This window comes from Phacochoerus africanus, chromosome 2, assembly GCF_016906955.1.
Source record: "Phacochoerus africanus isolate WHEZ1 chromosome 2, ROS_Pafr_v1, whole genome shotgun sequence".
In the NCBI taxonomy this organism is placed as follows: domain Eukaryota; kingdom Metazoa; phylum Chordata; class Mammalia; order Artiodactyla; family Suidae; genus Phacochoerus; species Phacochoerus africanus.
Window position 1 is genome coordinate 248,832,559 of NC_062545.1, and position 19,579 is coordinate 248,852,137.

General features: G+C 37.2%; 1 protein-coding gene across 3 annotated transcripts in view; it reads left to right on the top strand.

Moving 5' to 3' along the window:
- Nucleotides 1-19,579, top strand: part of FKTN (fukutin) — a 63,197-nt gene that overhangs the window by 1,093 nt on the left and 42,525 nt on the right. For all 3 annotated transcript variants that reach the window (XM_047768092.1, XM_047768093.1, XM_047768094.1), the window contains exons 2-3: nt 12,612-12,798; nt 15,797-15,856. In XM_047768092.1, the coding sequence (XP_047624048.1) occupies nt 12,694-12,798; nt 15,797-15,856 (165 nt within the window). In that variant the 5' untranslated portion in view covers nt 12,612-12,693. The remainder of the gene's footprint in view (nt 1-12,611; nt 12,799-15,796; nt 15,857-19,579) is intronic.

Sequence of the window (19,579 nt, forward strand, 5' to 3'; positions counted from 1 at the left end):
TTCTCCTTTTGAAGGTTTCCAAAGAATAAACATCAGCCTCCGAAAAAATATGAAAGTGAGTGATGGAGCAGTGCATTAGGAATTGGGAAAAATAGAAGACTGGGATGAGCTGTACTCAGGATGGATAGGATTTGAGTCATCAGGAACCGTCTCTGTTGAGCATTGTAGACAGAGAGAAGGCAGGAATAGGCATTTTATAGTCTATTTGTGGAGATAGGTTTTGAGAGAATAGAGGATTTGGGAAGGATGGCACTAGAATTCGAAGGAAACCCAAGTGGAAAGAAGGTGCAGTATGTTCTGAAAAAGAAGGAAAAAAAGGAATGAGAAATGTCAGCCATTTACAGAACTTGATTTCTTGGGTCTAGGTGACTGATGTTTTGAACCTCTGTTTCTAAAGAGTGAACTTAAGTGCTGTTGATAAAAGTGAGAATTCTACCAGAATTCTAGCATGCAATAATGTATTGGGAATACGGTGTTTCAAATTGTAGCTTTGGTATTGCCAGTAGTCAGTTTTTTGGGCCGTCATTTAATTCTTCTAGATCCTGTTTTGCTCTGTAAAATGATGTTGTTGGACCAGGTATTCTCTCTTCTCTAAAACGTGTGAAACATCAGTCTGTGAGGATGATGAAATACTCCCTTCTGAAGAGGGGAGGGAGATAGTTGATGGAGATAAAATTGTTAAATTTGAGGTGTAGAAAATAGTTGGAGACACAGACAGATGGAGCTTATATACTGAATTTAAGAAGTAAGCTTTCTGTCAGAGGTGGTAGTTAAAATCTTGAAAAATCAGTTTGCTTTGAGGGATTGTAAAGAAAGTAACTATAGGATGTGTACATAGATGGGAGATTAGAGAAATGATTGAAGCAGACATGTAGATTTCAGAGCTATGAGCAAGGACTCCTTTTCAAAAAGTATTACATATAGTCATAGGGGATTCTTGAGGCCAACATTTTTATTAAAATAATTTAACAGTATTTATAGTAAGCATATATTAAGCAATTGTTTCTCAGAACCCTGGCAGAAGATAATTCAGATAAAATCTCCACTGTCTTTCCGATTGTCTATTAAGAAGTAATATCATTTACATATTTATTTTATTCAACAAATGCTTATATGCTTCAGACACTGCTGGGTGCTAGGGATATAGGTGAAGAAGACAGATGTTGTTTCTATTTGCCCCTGCATACAAAGGCCTTAGTGTCTAAATCGGTGCTTTTCAAATTTTAATGCACGCATGAATCACCTGAAGATCTCGTTAAAATGTAGATTCCGAATCACTAAGTCTGCAGTATGGCCTGAAAATTCTGTATTTTTACACACTCCAATGTGGTGCTGTTTTTGCTGGTCTGAGGACCATACTTTAAGTAGTGGAGGTCTAGATCCTGTCTAGCACTTATTAAGCCACCACTACTTACCTGTTTTTATTAATGAGTTTGTTTCTTGTGAAAATAATATATGCTCATTATAAAATTATATATGCTCATTATAAAATATTGGGACAAAAGGATAAAGAATGTAAAAATCACCCCAATTCTACCCACCTAGACATGGCCATTATTGATATTTTGGTGAACATCCATCCAGATGTTCTATATGTACATATATTCACACTTTATATGATGTTCTAAGTACTTGATAAACACTGAGCTCTGTGTTTGATTCTGTTAGCTTTATAGTTTCACTGAGATCAGTACCGAAATACCTTCAACCAACCAGTTAAATACTTGCATTTTTTTTTTAATGGCCATACCCACAGCATATGGAAATTTTTGGCCAGGGGTTGAATCTGCCGCAACCTGTGCTGCAGCTGCAGCAATGCTGGATCCTTGAACCCACTCTGCCGGGGCGGGGATTGAACCCAAGCCCCCACAATGACCCAAGCTGCTGCAGTCAGATTCCCACCACAGCCAGAGGGAACTCCAGTACTTGCATTCATTTTCTTTCTTTTTTGGTAGGAGATGCAGCTGCCAGCCTGTGCCACAGCCACAGCAACTTGGGGTGCAAGCTGCATCTGTGGCTTACACCAGCAATAGTGGATCCTTAATTCACTGAGTGAGGCCAGGGATCAAACCCGTGTCCTCATGGATACTACTTGGTTTTATTACCGCTGAGCCATGATGGGAACTCCAGTACTTGCATTCTTGAAGGGAAGGCTTTACTCAGTTAAAAATAACTTAGTTTAACACTATTGTGTTACTCCAAAAATCAGAAGGTATTAAGATAATTAAAGCTCAAAATGTGTGTGGGCTGTAGTATTTGTTGATTGAGCCACAGATTGAGAGAAAGTTTTTAATTTTTTTTTGAAAACTTTAGTCTTTTTTTTTTTTCTCATTACAAAATCAGTTGCATATTCATATAGGATAAATAAAAAAAGGAAAAGAAAAGCACCTACAGTCCTCCCAACTCAAAAGACAATCACTTGTCTTACTTGGTGTGCATGCTAACTAAGGTGGCTCTTAAATGACTCATGAAATATAAGTAAATAAAGTTTGGGTCTAAAGAAATCCTTGGTTCCTCAACTTTCTGCTGCTTTTGAAATAGCCATAATTGATTGTGGAGTCTTGTGACAGGGAACAGCTTGCAGCATGCCCAGTGTCTACAGGACGTACATAGGGCTCACTAATATTTGTGAATTTAATGAGAGAATGAATGAATGAAGTGACAGACAAACCAAACCAACCTCTGTGCCATAAACTCTGGCTGTCACTCTTCACCTGATCACATTCATCACTTACCTCAAATACTTTTGTACTTGTCTAGGCACATAGATCTTCTCTAGGGCGAGAGGTCCATCATAAATCTTAAACTTTATGTCTGTGCTTGAATTGTACTGCGAAAGAACCAGAATATGAAATGCTAGGGAATATGGAAACATAGGATAGCCTCCCCTCTCAAGGAATTAAAGACCGACTGCAAAAATAGTATAGATGTACAGTGCTGTGGGGTATAAAAGAGAGGGACTTAAATTGAGAGCAAAGGGAATTACAGGTAGGCCTTTTAAGGTGACAGTTACTAATTATTGCTGGCATTTATTGTATACTTATGTTCTGGATACTGTTGGGTGCTTTACATGTATTAACCTAGCCCTGTTAGGTACAATTTGTAAATCTACTTTAAAGGTGGAAGCAGAGAGAGATTAAATAATCTGCCTAAGGACATACATATGGGCTGCAAAAGGCAGAGCAGGATTTGAACAGAGCAGTCTGTCTTCGGAGCCTGTGCTCTTGACTGCTCAAAAGACAGAGGGGGCAGGGTGTGATGGAGAAAGCATAAAAGGAGTAGCATTGACAAGTACACTGCAGTGAGAGAGCACTTTGTCAGTGGGCTCATTTAGGGGATCAGTACTAAATGAGCCATAGACGTTCTTAAAGCAGGGCAAGTGACACAAAGTGGTTTTATAGAAATGGCTGAACTGTGGTCCCTAAGATGGGTATTTTGAGGAAAGCCTGGTAGTAGAGTACAGATCTTCCTCAATTTGATAAACCTTTTACAAATTGAAAATATTAAGTTGAGGGGTTCCCGTCGTGCCGTGGCGGAAATGAATCCAACTAGGAACCATGAGGTTTCAGGTTCGATCCCTGGCCTCGCTCAGTGGTTTAAGGATCTGGCATTGCTGTGAGCTGTGGTGTAGGTTGCAGACGCAGCTTGGATCTGGTGCGGCCCTAAAAAGACAAAAAGACCAAAAAAAGAAAAAAAATATTAAGTTGAAAGTGCATTTAATACCCCTAACCTACGGAACCTCATAGCTTAGCCTAGCCTACCTTAAACGTCCTTAGAACATTTAGGTTTGCCTACAGGTGGGCAAAATCATCTATCACAAAGCCTATTTTATAATAGAGAGTTGAATATCTTGTGTTATGTATTGAATACTAAAAGTAAAAAGCAGAATTGTTGTGTGTCTGTTGTTTACTCTTGTGATCATGTGGTTGGCGGGGATCTACAACTCACTGCTGTTACCCAGCATCACAAGGGATTATATAGTAGTTATTGTTAGCCTGGGAAAAGATCAAAATCAAATGTGATTTCTACTGAGTGCATATCACTTTTGAATCATTGTAAAGTCAACAACCCTTAAGTCAGGGAGTTCCTCTTATGGATCTGCAAGTTAAGAACCTGACATACTATCTGAGAGGATATGCGTTTGATCCCCGGCCTCACTCAGTGGGTTAAGGATCCAGCGTTGCCACAAGCTGTGGCATAGGTTACAGATGCGGCTCGGATCTGGTGTTGGCTGCGGTTTGTGGCATAGACTGGCAGCTACGGCTCTTATTCAGCCCATAGCCCAGGACCTTCCATATGCTGCAGGTGTGGCCAGAAAAGAAAAAGAAAAAACAACTAAGTCAAGCCATTGTAAGTCAGAGGCCATCTGTGTTTATGCAGGAGGCTTCCTATCTAGGCAGAGGTAAAAAGGCCTTTAAATTAGGCTAACTATATTGGAAACGGGGAAGAAATGACAGCTTTTAGAGGCACTGAGAAGACTGTACAGTTTATTGACTAATTGGTTGTGGAATTAGAGCTACAAAATATTTTGAAGATAAATAATTGAGAAAATAGGGCTACCGTTAACAGAATAGAGGGGCAAGTCATGAAAAAAATCTGGTTTGAAAGTGGACAGTGATTTGTTTCAGGTGCTACTGGAATGTTCAGGGAGACATCTCCAGCAGTCTGGTGAAATATTTATAAGTAATTAACCAGTAGATATGGGAATATATCTTATAAAATGATTAAGAGTGAAAAAATGTAGAGAAAACATCCATCCAGATTTCATGTCAAACACGGAATAGCAGGCATATTAGGCAACACTGTGTGCTTTACCCTTTTACTTTGCCCCCGTAACAACAGTCCCACACTCTTCACTTCCTTTCTCATCTAGACATTTTTTTTTTTTTTTTTGTCTAGGTCTAACATTTCAGACACTCTAAAACACCACTACTCCATAGTCATTTTGAAAGGAGTCACTCTATGATTTTTCTGGTCCATCAAATGGAGAGACTGATTTTTTAATCTTTAAGTGTCAGCATATTGAGAGAAGCTATATTGCAAAGGATTAAAAAGTGAATGAGTGGTGTGCAGATAAAGGGACTTCTTAAACGCTTACAGTCTAACTTTTGCTTCCAGGCTACTGACATGCTTTGCAAAGTTAGCAATGAAATGAAAGGAAATGAACAGCGAAAAGGAGGACCAGCAATATTTAGGGAAGATGGATAGCATCTGTTGCTACTGGGCTTTTTTTTTTTTACTTAGCACAGCTGAAAATGTTGATTTTTTTTTTTTTTGGTCCTAACTCTGAATACATCTTCAGAAGCATTTTTTCCTTGTGCTTTCCAATCTTGTGTTTGCCTATTTAGACTACCTTCTTCCTTCTCTGTAGCTTAGCCTCCTGTTTTATTTTGCAGTGCAAGGCATACTTGAATCTCAGTTCTGTCTGATTCATACCACCTGTGCCTTCTGCTTACTCCCTGAATAAACTGAGTCTAGTGGCACTGAGGAGACCAGGCTAGTACCCCCCCCCCTTTTTTTTTTTTTTTTGCTTTTTATGGCCATACCCACAGCACATGGAAGTTCCTGGGCTAGGGGTTGAATCAGAGCTGTAGCTGCCGACCTATATCACAGCCACAGCAATAATGGGTCTGGGCCCCATCTTTGACCTAGACTGCAGCTGTGGCAATGCTGGATCCTGAACCCACTGAATGAGGCCAGGGATCCAACCTGCATCCTCACAGAGACAACATCAAGTCCTTACCCTGCTGAGCCATAATGGCAACTCCTAGCACACAACATCTTGTGAACCTAAGTCCAGTGTCAGAACTGGTTATTTCTTGTCGAGGGCCTCTGATTTCAAGAGAGGTGATCCCAGAAGGCAGTAGGGGGGAGAGGTGGAATAAAATAGGCAGTTAGACATTCTTTCAAACACATCCCTACCCAGATAATTCCCAAAAGAATAGTAGTAGTGGTGCTGGGAGGTGAAGTTAAGCCAGATGCCAAAGTCTTTCTTGCCATTGCCATCAAAGAACAAATAACATGAAAGGGAAATGGGAGGCTGAAAGAATGTGAAAATTTGCTCTTGGCAGTAGCAAGAGCCTGAGAGTTCTCTTGAGCTTCCCGTTCAGCATGTTTTTCCCTCAAATTTGTGTATGGCTTTTATCTACCACTGGTTTTTTCCAACCTTTCTCATGCCTTGACACAAAGTGAAATTGATAATAAGGGGTGAAAGAAAGGATAAAAGAATGTGTTTATTCTTGGCTGGAGGTGACCATCTTGGACACTAGCTATCCCAGGCTCAAAGACTGAGAGGATTGATAGCACTGACACTCATAACCCACTAAAGCTTCGGTGGGGAAGCAGATCTGCCCATTCCATTCTTCATTGCTTAATCCCAGCTCATGTCCTATTTAGAGCCTGCTTCCAAGTCATCTAGGAATAGTACTGTATATGCTGTCTGTTGTATACCATACCATACTTATATTAACCTTCTCATATTTGCATTAGAACTTGAAGATAACTTGGGTACTTAAACCTCATAACTGCTGTTAAATCTTTCTTTTTTTTTTTCTGAAAACATTTGCGGTTCTACCCGCCTCCCCATTTAAGTTTGCCATCTCTGTAGTGCTCATCTTTTCTGTTAGGCATGATCTACTATTTTGTTTAGGAAGCTTTACCTAAGTATAAGTAAGAAAATACATTATCTGTTCTCCCCAGCATTTTTATTATGATAGCTAAAATATGTAAAAGGAAATGTGTACACAAATAATATTTTTATTTTGGTTCTATGCTGTATTTCTCCACTTTATTTTAAAATGTTTATTGTCCAGGAGTTGGAACCAAGTATGGGCTTTAAACTCTAGAAAAATCACTTTTTCATATTTTGTTTTGTTTTATTTTATTTTATTTTGGTTTTTGCTTTTTTTAGGGCCATACCTGCATATGGAAGTTCCCAGGCTAGGAATTGAATCGAAGCTACAGCTGTCAGCCTACACCACAGCCATAGCAATGCAGGATCTGAGCTGTGTCTGTGACCTACACCGCAGCCACAGCAACAGCCGGATCCTTAACCCACTGAGCGAGGCCAGGGATCCAACCCGCATCCTCATGGATCCTAGTCAGATTTGCTAACCACTGAGGCATGAAGGGAACTCGGTATTTTGTTTTATTTTAAAAGTTCCTGGAGGATGGAGAACTTTTTATTTATTTATTTATTTATTTATTTATTTATTTTCAACACTCAATGAATTTATTACATTTAAGAGAACTTTTTAAATAAAAACTTCTAAAAATAGTTTTGTGTTTTCTTGAGCATTGCACAGTGTATTTGAGTATACTTAGCATACTTATTATTTCTTATTATTAATTCAGCCATTTTTAGGCTGGTAGGGAGATGATTGATGCATTCTTTTTTTTTTTTTTTGTCTTTTCTTTTTGTTGTTGTTGTTGTTATTGTTGTTGTTGCTATTTCTTGGGCCGCTCCCGCGGCATATGGAGGTCCCCAGGCTAGGGGTTGAATCGGAGCTGTAGCCACCGGCCTACGCCAGAGCCACAGCAACTCGGGATCCGAACTGCGTCTGCAACCTACACCACAGCTCACGGCAACGCCGGATCGTTAACCCACTGAGCAAGGGCAGGGACCGAACCCGCAACCTCATGGTTCCTAGTCGGATTCGTTAACCACTGCGCCACGACGGGAACTCCAGCATTCTAATAACTATAATTAAAAAGAAGTAAAAGCCTTAGGGTTAGGTGCCTTTCCTTGTGCTCCATAGTAACCTGTATTTACTCCTTCATGGCCATCACACTGTTGATACCGCCTCTGTATTTATCTCTGGGTAGAGTTTATCAGTAATTAGAACAGCGGTTTTTAATAGATGTGGGGTGGTAAAGATGGCACTTGTACATTTTGCAGAAAACTTCCCATGCTGTTCTTTAGGACATCACGCTCACCACCACCATCACCATTCTTCTTAAGAAATCTCTTATGTACTCATCTCTAAACTCTTAGAAGATAGGGAACTGCATTTTTTTTTTATCATTTTTTCTCCAGCGCTTAGTATTTTATTGGCATCTCTGCCTGTGAAGGTAAACAATAAATATTTATTCCCTCCAAGAAGGTAAGACTAGGAGTTTAGAGCTAGGACAGATTGATTCTGACTTGGAAGAGCATGAAAGACTTCATAACAAAGGTCACTTGAGAGGAGCTGTGGAAAGAAGTTTAGAACTGTTTCTATGGAAGTGGATGAGAACATTTCAGACAAGAAGAATTGAGCAACAACAAAGAGGCAGAAAAGTATGGCATGCATTCCAGGAATACCTGGACAAAAATCCTCGAGTGTGCGAAGTGGGAGAAAACCTAGAAAATTTGCCTGTGTTCAGTCAGATTGTGAATACCCTTGAAGGCCATTACAGCTGATCCTTGAGCAATGAGGGTCAGGGGTGCCGACCCTCTTTAAGCTGAAATAAAAGCACAACTTGAGAGCTGTGAGTTTCAGTTTTATTTACTGAGCACCATAGCTTGGGAGATAGCCTCTCAGATAGCTCTGAGGAATTGTTCTGAAGAGGTAGTGGGGGAGGCCAGTAAGTAGGTGGTTTTGCTGAAGGGGTATGTGCACTCAGGCATACTTCTGGGTAGACGATTGCTACTAGTCATGAGGAACACATATCTCAGTTAATGATTTTAGTGCTTTTCTAAGTATGGCAAGATGCTAGAGTCCAGGTTCATAAAGCATATTTATCCTGAAACAGTTTTAACTATCTAAGGGCCTGTTTTGTCTGTTTTCCCAGAGCACGGAGTTCATCCTGACCCTGAGTTCCTTTCAGGTGTATTGTAGGTCAGTGACTGCAGTGGCTAATGACTTGATTCTTAAAGAACTGATTGGTGGGCACCATTCTTTACACCTCCCTGCAGTAGAAAATCCATGTGTAACTTATGATTAGCCCTCCATATCTGCAGTTCCACACCCACAGATTCAGTCAATAAATTGTGTGCATAGTACTTATTATTGGGGAAAAAAAAAAAACCAAACCCACGTATAAGTGGACCTGTGCAGTTCAAGGATCAAATGTATGAACTTTATTTGTAGGTGGTAGGGAACCATTGAAAATTTTTTATTATGGTGTAATTTGATTCATTTATCAGAAATTTATTATATCTGTTCATGCATAGGTAAGATTATAAGTAGGTAGAAAGTGGAGCCTGGGACATCAGTTAGAATTAGGACACTTGTTCAATTAGAGTTTAAGTTAGAATGACAGGGAAGAAAGAAGAGAGAGTTGGTGCCAGAGGTATTTTAAAGGTGAATCCAAAAAGCCTTGGCCTCTCTTTTTTTAAGTATCACATTATTCATTTTAAAGTGTAACTCCATTCCTAATGAAGAAATGGTGCTAGCCAAAAAGGAATGTTTTGATGTGCTAATATTCCTTCTTTATGATTGAATTGCCTTGGCATTTATAGAAAATAAGTAATGAAGTAAAGTTAATTGGATATCATCTTGAAAATAAAAATGTAGTTGTGATTGATGGTATATTTTGGAGGTTTATTTCATGTATGAATTAATTGTAGGTTAGAGATGTGTCCAAAGAAAGAACAAGGTAATAATTTAGACTTTATATTTCTGTTGTGGTTTATACAGGCTTTTAATACTTTGTTTGCATTTATTAATTCAGGAGCAGAAAAGGCTGGGTTGTAACATACTCTGAATATTTAGATTTCCCTTGAAATCAGTGTACAATACTTTGATGCACTGTTTAATACACCACAAGAAATTGAGCTGAGATACTGAAAATGAGGGATATTCTTTTTTGTTACCTTGTAAGCTGTCCGTATTAGAGTATGTATTGACTGTTTTATTTTTGCAGGTCTTAGCTGACAGCAAAACTAATAGCTTCATCAATATTGTGTTATGTTGCTAGTTTTTACAGTTTTAGGATATAGAACATGGTTGTTTAGTTACCTTGCTTTATAAGTTATCTGTAAATCAAGTAGATTATTCACATCACTGGTGATATTTCTCTTAAGTAGTTTGTTGACCTTACATAATGTTATATAGTGTTTGCTTTATATCGGCTTCCTCTCTGGAAGCTCACTTGGATTATTTTAAAACCCCATGTCCTCTGATTTAAAGACGGCAGAGTAAAGATATTTGTGCCCTCTTCTATCTGAAATTACCCTGAAACATCTAGAAGAATGAGAGACAGAGATGTATAGTTGACCCTTGAGCTGAGTTTGAACTGCTGTATGTGGATTTTTATCACTAGTAAATACTGCAGTACCGCATGGCTCCTGGATGGTTGAGTCCACCAATGTGAAACTGCAGGTATGAAGGAGTTGCCAATACAGAGGAACCTATATGTAGGGAGGGCCAATTATATAAATTATATGCAGATTTTTTACTGTGCAGAGGGTTGGTGCCTCAACCCCTGTATTGTTCAGAAGTCAACTGTAATTACATCTTTGATGGGACTAGGAGTCCTGTAACCCCAAATTGAAATATTTGAGAAATGTTTGTCACCTGTAAGCAGGAAGAGATTAAAAGAGCATGCTGGTAGAAAGCGATCTCAGGTGGAACTGACAGAACAACGAGAGATCTTCTGTTTATTGTGGTGTCAGGATGCATAGAAAAGCAGTGGGAGAAGCTTCTTTGGAATGCTTGGCAACATGAACTAGCAGGAAAGGAGCAGATGGGAAAGCACACAGATACAGTCTTTGCAGGAAGCACTGTCTGGGTGAGGCAAGAAGTAATGGCTAAACAACTCTCTTGCCTGTTCTCACACATGCACAGAACATGCTCTGTCATAAACATCTTTCTTGTATGCTATAGAGACCACTTTCTAGTCCAGAAAACAGCCTTGTTTCTTCCTTCCTTGCAAATAATTGACCTGAGGGGAGTTCATTCCTTCATATGAAAAGGAAATGAGCACAGTAATTACTTAAAAGTGCTGCAAGAAGAAAAATGAAAAGAGACAGGGAAAAACAAGTGACAAGGAGCCATGAGAAATTGATAGTGAAATTCAAACCAATTTAAGAAAACAATCACTTTAAAATAAAAGCGAAAATTAATTGTCTAAGAAGAAATAGTAAGACAATAGTAAATGGTGAATCATAATCTGACAGAACTCAAGAAAGAAAATAAAGAAATAAAATCAGCAATGAAAGGCCACATTGGAAGCAAAAGAGAGAATTAACATTGTTAAAAACTTAGGGAGGGACATGATGGCAGGATTTTGAAAGCTGAGCAATGTGAAATGAGTCTGAAAGGAGATGAAACAAATGCTTAATTATAGTTCTGGAAATAGGGATCAACATTAGAACAGAAGAAGATTCAAACACATAACTTAAAACTTGCCACAGAGAAGAAAAATCTTGATTCTACAGATAGAAGGGACACATAATGAAGAAAAATTAATATATAGTCATTAACATCATTATATAACCTAGTTTTTTAGAAATTGGATTTCACATATAAGGAATATGTTCTTTGCTCATTCCCTTTAAAAAAATCAACTTACCTGTAGGGGAGTGCCAGGTGGGGGAAGGATCAGATATTGTCAAGGAAGTATTTAGCATTGCAGAACAGTGGTACAAATCCTGCAGGTCATCAAAGGATAGAAAGTGTGACCTCAAAGCCAGTCTATGAGTTGACAACCATTTTTGAACAATGCAGGAACTCAAGGTAAATATTGCCATAAGTTCTAAGGAGAAGATGAATATCAGCTATCCAGTAAAGGAACAAGAATGCTACAGCAAAAGGATTGGCAGAGAACATAGTTGGAATAAGACTGAAAGAGCAATGAGATTTATATTACAGAATGCAATAGAACTATAACAAGGTAGAAATAACTAATAAAAGGATTGGAAGAGGAGGGAAGCAGAAGGTAGTATATATTTGCTGGTTTTCTCTTTTTTTCTTTTTCTAAGCTGGATAACTAAAGGCATACAAAGTTTAGACATCAAGTAAAAGAAGTGTTAATGTATTTAAAGGAATAAAGATAAACATTTGAAGGATTAAATATAGTATGTTTGACCAAACTCAAACAGTAGAGATGAAGTAAGAAGAAGTAGAACTATACTAAATTTCTTGTTCTAAAGAAATAATCAGGTGGGACCAGAGATGAAAGAACAAAAATTTTTATTATGGCTTTCTTTAAACTTGCCAAAAATTGAAAATGTACATGAGATTTTTATAAAAACTGACCGTATCCTGCATCACAAAAGCAAGAGAGAGCTGTTGTGGAGATGATGTTCCTTGACCAAAAACTTCCTCTGTGTTTTCTATTTAAGTGGTTCTTAGTATGTTCAGTAGTAGCATGGGCATTGCCTAGGGACTTGTCAGAAGTGTAAATTCAGAGGCCTCACCCCGGATCTACTGAATCAGAAACCCTGGAGGAGAAGCCCCCCAATGTCTGTTGGTTGTTGTAGATATCCCATTTATGGTTTTCGTTATTTTCACTTGTAAAGGATGACATGATAAACACTTATTCTTTCAAGTTTGGTCTCATATCTGATTGTTTCTTTATGGTATCAAAGACTGTTCTGCTGACTTTTAGATAACTTTTTTTGGTAAATGAAGGGGGAAAATTTAAAAATAGGTTTTTTAATTTTTATAAATTTTTTTTGTTCACAGAAAACAAGAGTCTCTTCTTACTCAAAAAGATGAAACCAACCGGGTTGCTTTCAAAAGACAACCAAATGAGCACTGCAGACTAATGAGTAGGATCAATAAGAACGTGATTTTGGCGCTTTTAACTTTGACAAGTTCTGCATTTCTGCTGTTTCAGTTGTACTACTATAAGCACTATTTATCAGCAAAGGTATTTTTTTTTCCTCCTTTCTCACCATTAGACTTCATTTTAGCTTCCCTTTTCTAGCACATAAAATCATCACAGTTTTTCAAATCCTTGCAGAAATATTTCTTTGATATTCTCATCTTTGTAGGTGACACAGGTTTGTGGTTAAATGTTATTGTAATGCCACACTGAAGGTCACAGGTGCCATGTTTCAGTGATACTGAAATTTTCTGATATGTGAAAATTGTTACTCTTCCAAACAGATCATCCTTCATTGGAAAGAATTCAATGATAAAAATTTTGATGAAATATTAGAATTAGTTTTAATACAATGTATGTTTTATTTTTTAACTTTTATTGAAGCATAGTTGATATACAATGCTGTGATAATTTCTGCTGTACAGCACAGTGATTCAGTTATATATATGCACACATCTGTTCTTTTTCAGATTCTTTCCCCATAGAGATCATCACAGAATAGTGGGTAGAGTTCCCTGTGCTATACAGCAGTTCCCCTTTGGCCAATCATTCCGTATACCCCAGTGTGCATATGACAGTCCCAAACCCTCAGTCCATCCCTCCCCTCAACCTGTCCCACTGGTAACCATAAGTTTGTTTTCAAAGTCTACAGGTCTATTTCTGTTCTGCAAATAAGAATTTGTCTTAGTATGAAGTATGAGTTAGATATTTAATTTATAGTTTTACCCAAATGGTTAACTAGTTGTCCCAATATCACTTATTGAATAACTTCATTAATTTAAAAATCCCATCTTAATTCTATTAAATTCAGATAAATAACTATATGGCATAGTTGTTAAGAGCCTGAGCTTTTTTTTTCTTTTGTTAGTTTGTCATTGAAATATGTCGATTTACAGTATTTGTTTTAGGAGTACAACATAGTGATTCAGTATTTTTATAGATTGTACTCCATTTAAAGTTATTATAAAATATTTGCTGTATTCCTTGTGCTGTATAATGTATCCTGTAGCTTATTTATTTTATACACAGTAGTTTGTGATTCTTAATCTCCTACCCCATCATGCCTTTCTCTCTCCCCTCTCCCCACTGCTAACCACTAGTTTTTTCTCTATATCTATGAGTCTATTTCAGTTTTGTTATATTCATTCATTTTTTAGATTCCACAAATAAATGAAATCATATGGTATTCATCTTTCTCTCTCTGACTTATTTCACTAAGCATAATACCCTCTAGGTCCACTTGTGTTATTGCAAATAGCAGAATTTCATTCTTTTTATGGATGAGTAATATTCCAGTGTGTATATGGTATACACACACATATACCATATCCTCTTTTTCCAATCATTGTTGATAGATACCGAGGTTCCATTTCTTGGCTATTATAAATAGTGCTGCTGTGAACATGGGGATGCATGTATCTTTTCAAATAACTGTTTTCATTTTCTTGGGCTATATAGCCAGGAGTGGACTTCCTGAATCATATGGAAATATCCCTTGGTTTTTAAATGTTGTGGTCTAAATTGCAGAGCTTGTGAAGAGAGACCAATTCTGGTTCTACTTAATTACTCAGTACATCTTTCCTCCTTCCTTTGCTCCAATTAACAAACCATTATGAAGCATCTTGCTGGTTACCAAGCACTATGCTAGGCACTGGTGATATACATACTGTTTGGACTGTCCCTGCCCTTGAGTTTGCATTTTAGTGGGGAAATGAATCTACTGTTTAGGAACTTGGAGCACATTTCATTTTTAGGATGAGGGTATTCTTACTGTCTTCAAAATCCATCTGTCTCCTTCATATATGAAGAACACAGTCAGGGAATAAAAAAATTTCTTTGGATCTTCTTTGAGCTTCAAACATTCTTCCTCTTGTCTCTAGCCCATCAGATATTCTTTCTCCTTTGACTTTCAAAGTGTTTTGGGACTTAGATGAAAACACATAATGTTTTTTTCCTTCTGATTCTCTAGATCTGAATGTTTTTAGAGTATAAAAATATACTCTATAAAAAATAACATTTGAGGTGTTCCCTTCGTGGCTCAGTGGTTAACAAACCTGACTAGGATCCATGAGGACGTGGGTTTGATCCCTGGCCTCGCTCAGTGGGTTAAGGATCCAGCATTGCCATGAGCTGTGGTATAGGTTGCAGATGCAGCTTGGATCCCATATTGCTGTGGCTGTGGTGTAGGCTGGCAGCTACAGCTTCAATTTGACACCTAGACTGGAAATCTCCATATGCTGTGGGCGCAGCCCTAAAATAGCAGAAAAAAAAAAAAAAACATTTGCAAGTATGATGTATGTTAGGGAGAGTCTGGGTACTGGAGCTCTCTGTCCAACAGAAATAATAATACCTACTTTGCAGGATGGTTATGTGAGATAGTTGAGAATATATAATTCATATATGGAAGTGTCAGACGTGGGGAGTTCCCACTGTGGCACAGCAAATTAAGGATACAGCATTGTCTCTGAGGTGGTACAGTTTCCATCCCTAGCACAGTGGGTTAAGTATCTGGCATTGCTGCAGCTCTGGTATAGGTCGCAGCTGCAGCTTGGATTCAACCCCTGGCCTGGGAACTTCCATATGCCACAGCTGTGACTAAAAAAAAAAAACCTGCTCAGTGGGTTATTATAGTTTCTTATTACTTTGCCAAGGTCTGCAAACACTAACTCAGTGTGTGGAAATAAGTTGAAGTTAGGGATATGGACCTATATGAATAAACACTCATTCCAAAGAGATAGCAAAGAGTTTACTGTTCATTGATGGAAATTAATTGGTTCAGAAAAGTTGGCCGTATATTCCTGTTTGATGATTAGGTTTAGCAGTCTGTCAGTGTTTTCCATCTTGGGTAGTTGTATTATATAATTGTAGAATTCTTAGCTCATGACTATATGAAAATAGATATTTAGGTAATGCTTTTTAATGATTATGAGGTAGTTAGATAGGCTGACTCTCATTCTACCCTAAATGTAATATTGCATGCTAGGCTTTGAATTTATTACTTTTTTTTGTTTTTGTTTTTGTTTTTTTTTGGTTATCTTCCTAGAATGGAGCTAGTTTATCAAAACACAAAGGAAGCCGAGTTGGATTTGATGGCACACAGTGGGTATGTAATCAACAAATCCCTTAATTATTATGTTCATTTAAGTTCGTTCATTTATATACCTAATAATTGTTTATTGAATGATAACAATGATAATAGCTACCTTGGTGGGAAATTGGAGTAGGTGATGGAGGGGGAGGGGCAGACCCTGTGCGAAGTGCTTCACTTGCAGTATCTCATTTAGTCCAAATGCTAGCTTTAAGAGGTCAGTTCTTATGGTTATCCTCCATTCATTTAAAAATACTAAAATTAGTTAGCTAATAAGCGGCTGAGTACAAATTCTAACTGCTTGCCTCCAAAATCCTCATTCGCTGAGCTATGATGCTTTCCCCAAATGAATAAATATGTGAATGAGAATTGAACCAAGAATAAGGGTAAATTGATTAGGAGTAAAAATCTATTCAGTACGTTTCTTTTTTAAGATAGAGGAAACTAGCAACATGTACAATAACTCCTGTTTCAGAGCCTGTATATTTATAAAACATATTTTCTTACTTTTTTTCTAATCAAATTTAGAATGAAAAACAAAGCTAAAAAGTTATATTTATGCTGTTAGTATACAGAGTGGATACGATTAGATTTTTTCTTTCTTTTTTTTTTTTGTCTTTTGTATTTTAGGGCCCACCTCCGGCATATGGAAGTTCCAGGTCTGGGGTGAATCAGAGCCATAGCTACTGGCCTACACCCGCAGCTGCAGCAACACAGGATCTAAGCCGCATCTGCGATCTACACCACAGCTCACGGCAATGCCGAATCCTTAACCCACTGAGCAAGGCTAGGGATCGAACCCACATCCTCATGGATCCTAGTCAGGTTCATGAAGCTCAGTTTAACCACTGAGCCATGACGGGAACTCCTGACTGACAAGATATTTTTGTGGATGCACTTCAATCTTGACTTAACTTTAACCAGAGATATGAAAGGCTTTAGACTGGAAGTGGGCTCAAATCACCAGACAGCTATAAAGTAGTGATGATTTTAGGTCATTGCTGATGCCAGTTGGATTTGAACTGTTGTTTAAAAGGTAAAGTCTGGGATATCCTATATCAGGCTCTTCAATTATCAAGTCTAGAAGTATGTGTTAACTTTTAATCTGTTAAAAGCAGGAGATGTTTTGCTCTGTGAATTCAGGGTAGTCTGGGGAGGAAAGGGAAGCCCTGTCTTCTTCACTCAGAATATGACCTTTGAGGTGGAAGAAAATAACATTTTTTAAAAGGGTTTGCTTCTAAGATAAATGAGCCAAAAATTACAGAGCAGCTTACAATGTTCAGTAAATTCTCTTTGTTAATTACATTGCATGGTACTGAAAAACACTCTTTATAATATTTGCAAAATCACAGGGAAGGTAGAAAGTACTAAAATACTTGTAATATCTTAGAAGAATTGAAAGGTAAAGTCTGATCAATAAATGTGATATTGAGCCCCAATCAAATCCTGGAATGAGTTATTAAACAGATGATTTGAGAAGCTTTAGGAAAGAAAATGATTATTAGGAACTAGCCTTTCACTAAGAATATGTCCTATAGAAGAAGGCTGTTGCAGTCGTGCTGTATCCTTTTTTTGACAAGATCTTTTTCTTTCTCATAAACAAAATGAACTACTGAAGTCCTGATGATAGGGTCACATTGACTTAGAATTAATTGGATTTAGAGTCAGTTGGACCTCTGTGTCCAAGGAGCATTGATGATTGCACTGATGAGAAACCAGAAGGCATATTTGGAAGGCGAGTTATAGAATCTCTCCTTGAGCCTACCCTAATCTATATATATATTAATAATCACAACGAAGCTGTAAATGTATTTACCATGTTTGTATTTAACATCAGGCTGAAAGAAATTCATTCGACATATATTTATTAAGCCTTTTATATGTACTAGAGTCTGTCGTCTCATCATCTTTCTTCCAAAACTGTTTCTTTCTCCTTTTTTCGGTGTAAAGCACAGAAAATCATAGCCATAAAAGAAAAAAAATGATGAATTACATTATTGAAGTTTAAAACTTTTGCTCATTGAGAGTCACCATTGAGAAAATGAGTAGACATGCCACAGACTAGAAAATGTTTGCAAAACATGTATCTGTCAAAAGGTTGGTATTAAGGATAAATGAACTCCTACAACTCAATAATAGGCCTTTTTGTTTATATTACTTATCAAATTGAAGAAGTATCTTATTCCTGGTTTGCTAAGAGGTTTTTAGTCTTGAATAACTATTGAATTTTGTCAAATATTTTTTTTTGTATTGAAATTATCATGGAGTTTTTCCCCTTTATGCTGTTGATATGGTGAATTTTATTGATTGATTTTCAAATGTCTTCCATTCCTAGGATAAACCCTACTTAGGATATTTCCTTTTTTTAAAACTATGGGAATTGATTTTTTTTAGTTTCTTATTAAGCATTAGTGCATCTATATTCATGGGAGATAGTGGTGTATAGTTGTCTTTTTGTAATGTCTTACTCAGGTTTTGCTATTAGGATTACACTGGCCTCATAAAATGAGTTAGGAAGCATTTCCTCTTGCTCAATTTTTCTGAAAGAATTTTTGTACAATTGGTATTATTTCTTGAATCTGTGATAGAATTCACCAGTGAACCATCTGAGCCTAGAGGTTTATTTTTTTGTTCTTATTGTTTTGCTGGTAGATTTGTATATATAACAAATTCACTTTTGTTAATAGGTATAGGGCAATTCAGATTTCCTGTTTCATCTTGTGGTAATTTTGTTAATTGTGTTTTTAAAGAAATTTGTCCGTTTCATCCATGTTATTGAATTTAGGGGCATAAAGTTGTTTATCCTAAAATTTTAGGGAGTTTCCGCGGTGGCTCACCATGTGGTTTCCATGGTGGCGAGCTAGTGAACCCGACTAGCATCTATGAGGACATGGATTTGATCCCTGGCATCTCTCAGTGTGTTAAGGATCCGGCATTGCCATGAGCTGTGGTGTAGGTTGCAGATCCAGCTCGGATCCCACGTTGCTGTGGCTCTGGCATAGGCCAGCAGCTACAGTTCCGATTGGACCCTTAAACTGAGGATCTCCATATGCTGTGGGTGTGACCTAAAAAGACAAAAAGACCAATAAATAAATAAATTTTAACTTAGTTGTCTCTTCCATTAATAAATAATAAACTTCTCTAAAACAGAGATTATTATATTCTTGGTATTTGCAGAATACTCTACAGTAAAGACAAGAATAAGAGACTGATTCCTACCTTAATCTCATTTTTTCTATTTTTATAATTCTTGATATTCTTATCTATTTACTTATACTTTATATGTTTTTAGATTCTTTCAGATTTTATGAATAAGAATTTATCCTTAATTCCATGAAACATCTATTTTGATGGGCGCACATCCCTTTGCAGTTATTACCGCTTCTGTTAAAGTAGGCTTTTAATAAAAAATGTATAAAATAATGTATACCAGTTATTCTATTTATCTTGGCTTCTTTTAGATATTATTTACTCCTAAGTGTGATTATTCTATTTCCATTCTAATTTTGAAATTTGTTTTTTTTGGCACTCTACTTACCACTCAGCAGAATTATGTTTCAAAATATTACAGTATTATTAGAAAATCAAACTATATATAGGAATGGTAAACCAGTCAGTGTGCTTTAGTTTGAGTCTTGCTTGGCAAGATTATTAAGCAGTATTTCAAATATGAAGAAAAGTAGCACATATAGTTAGTTTCAAAAAGTTTGACATGACTGATTCCTAAAAACTGAAATA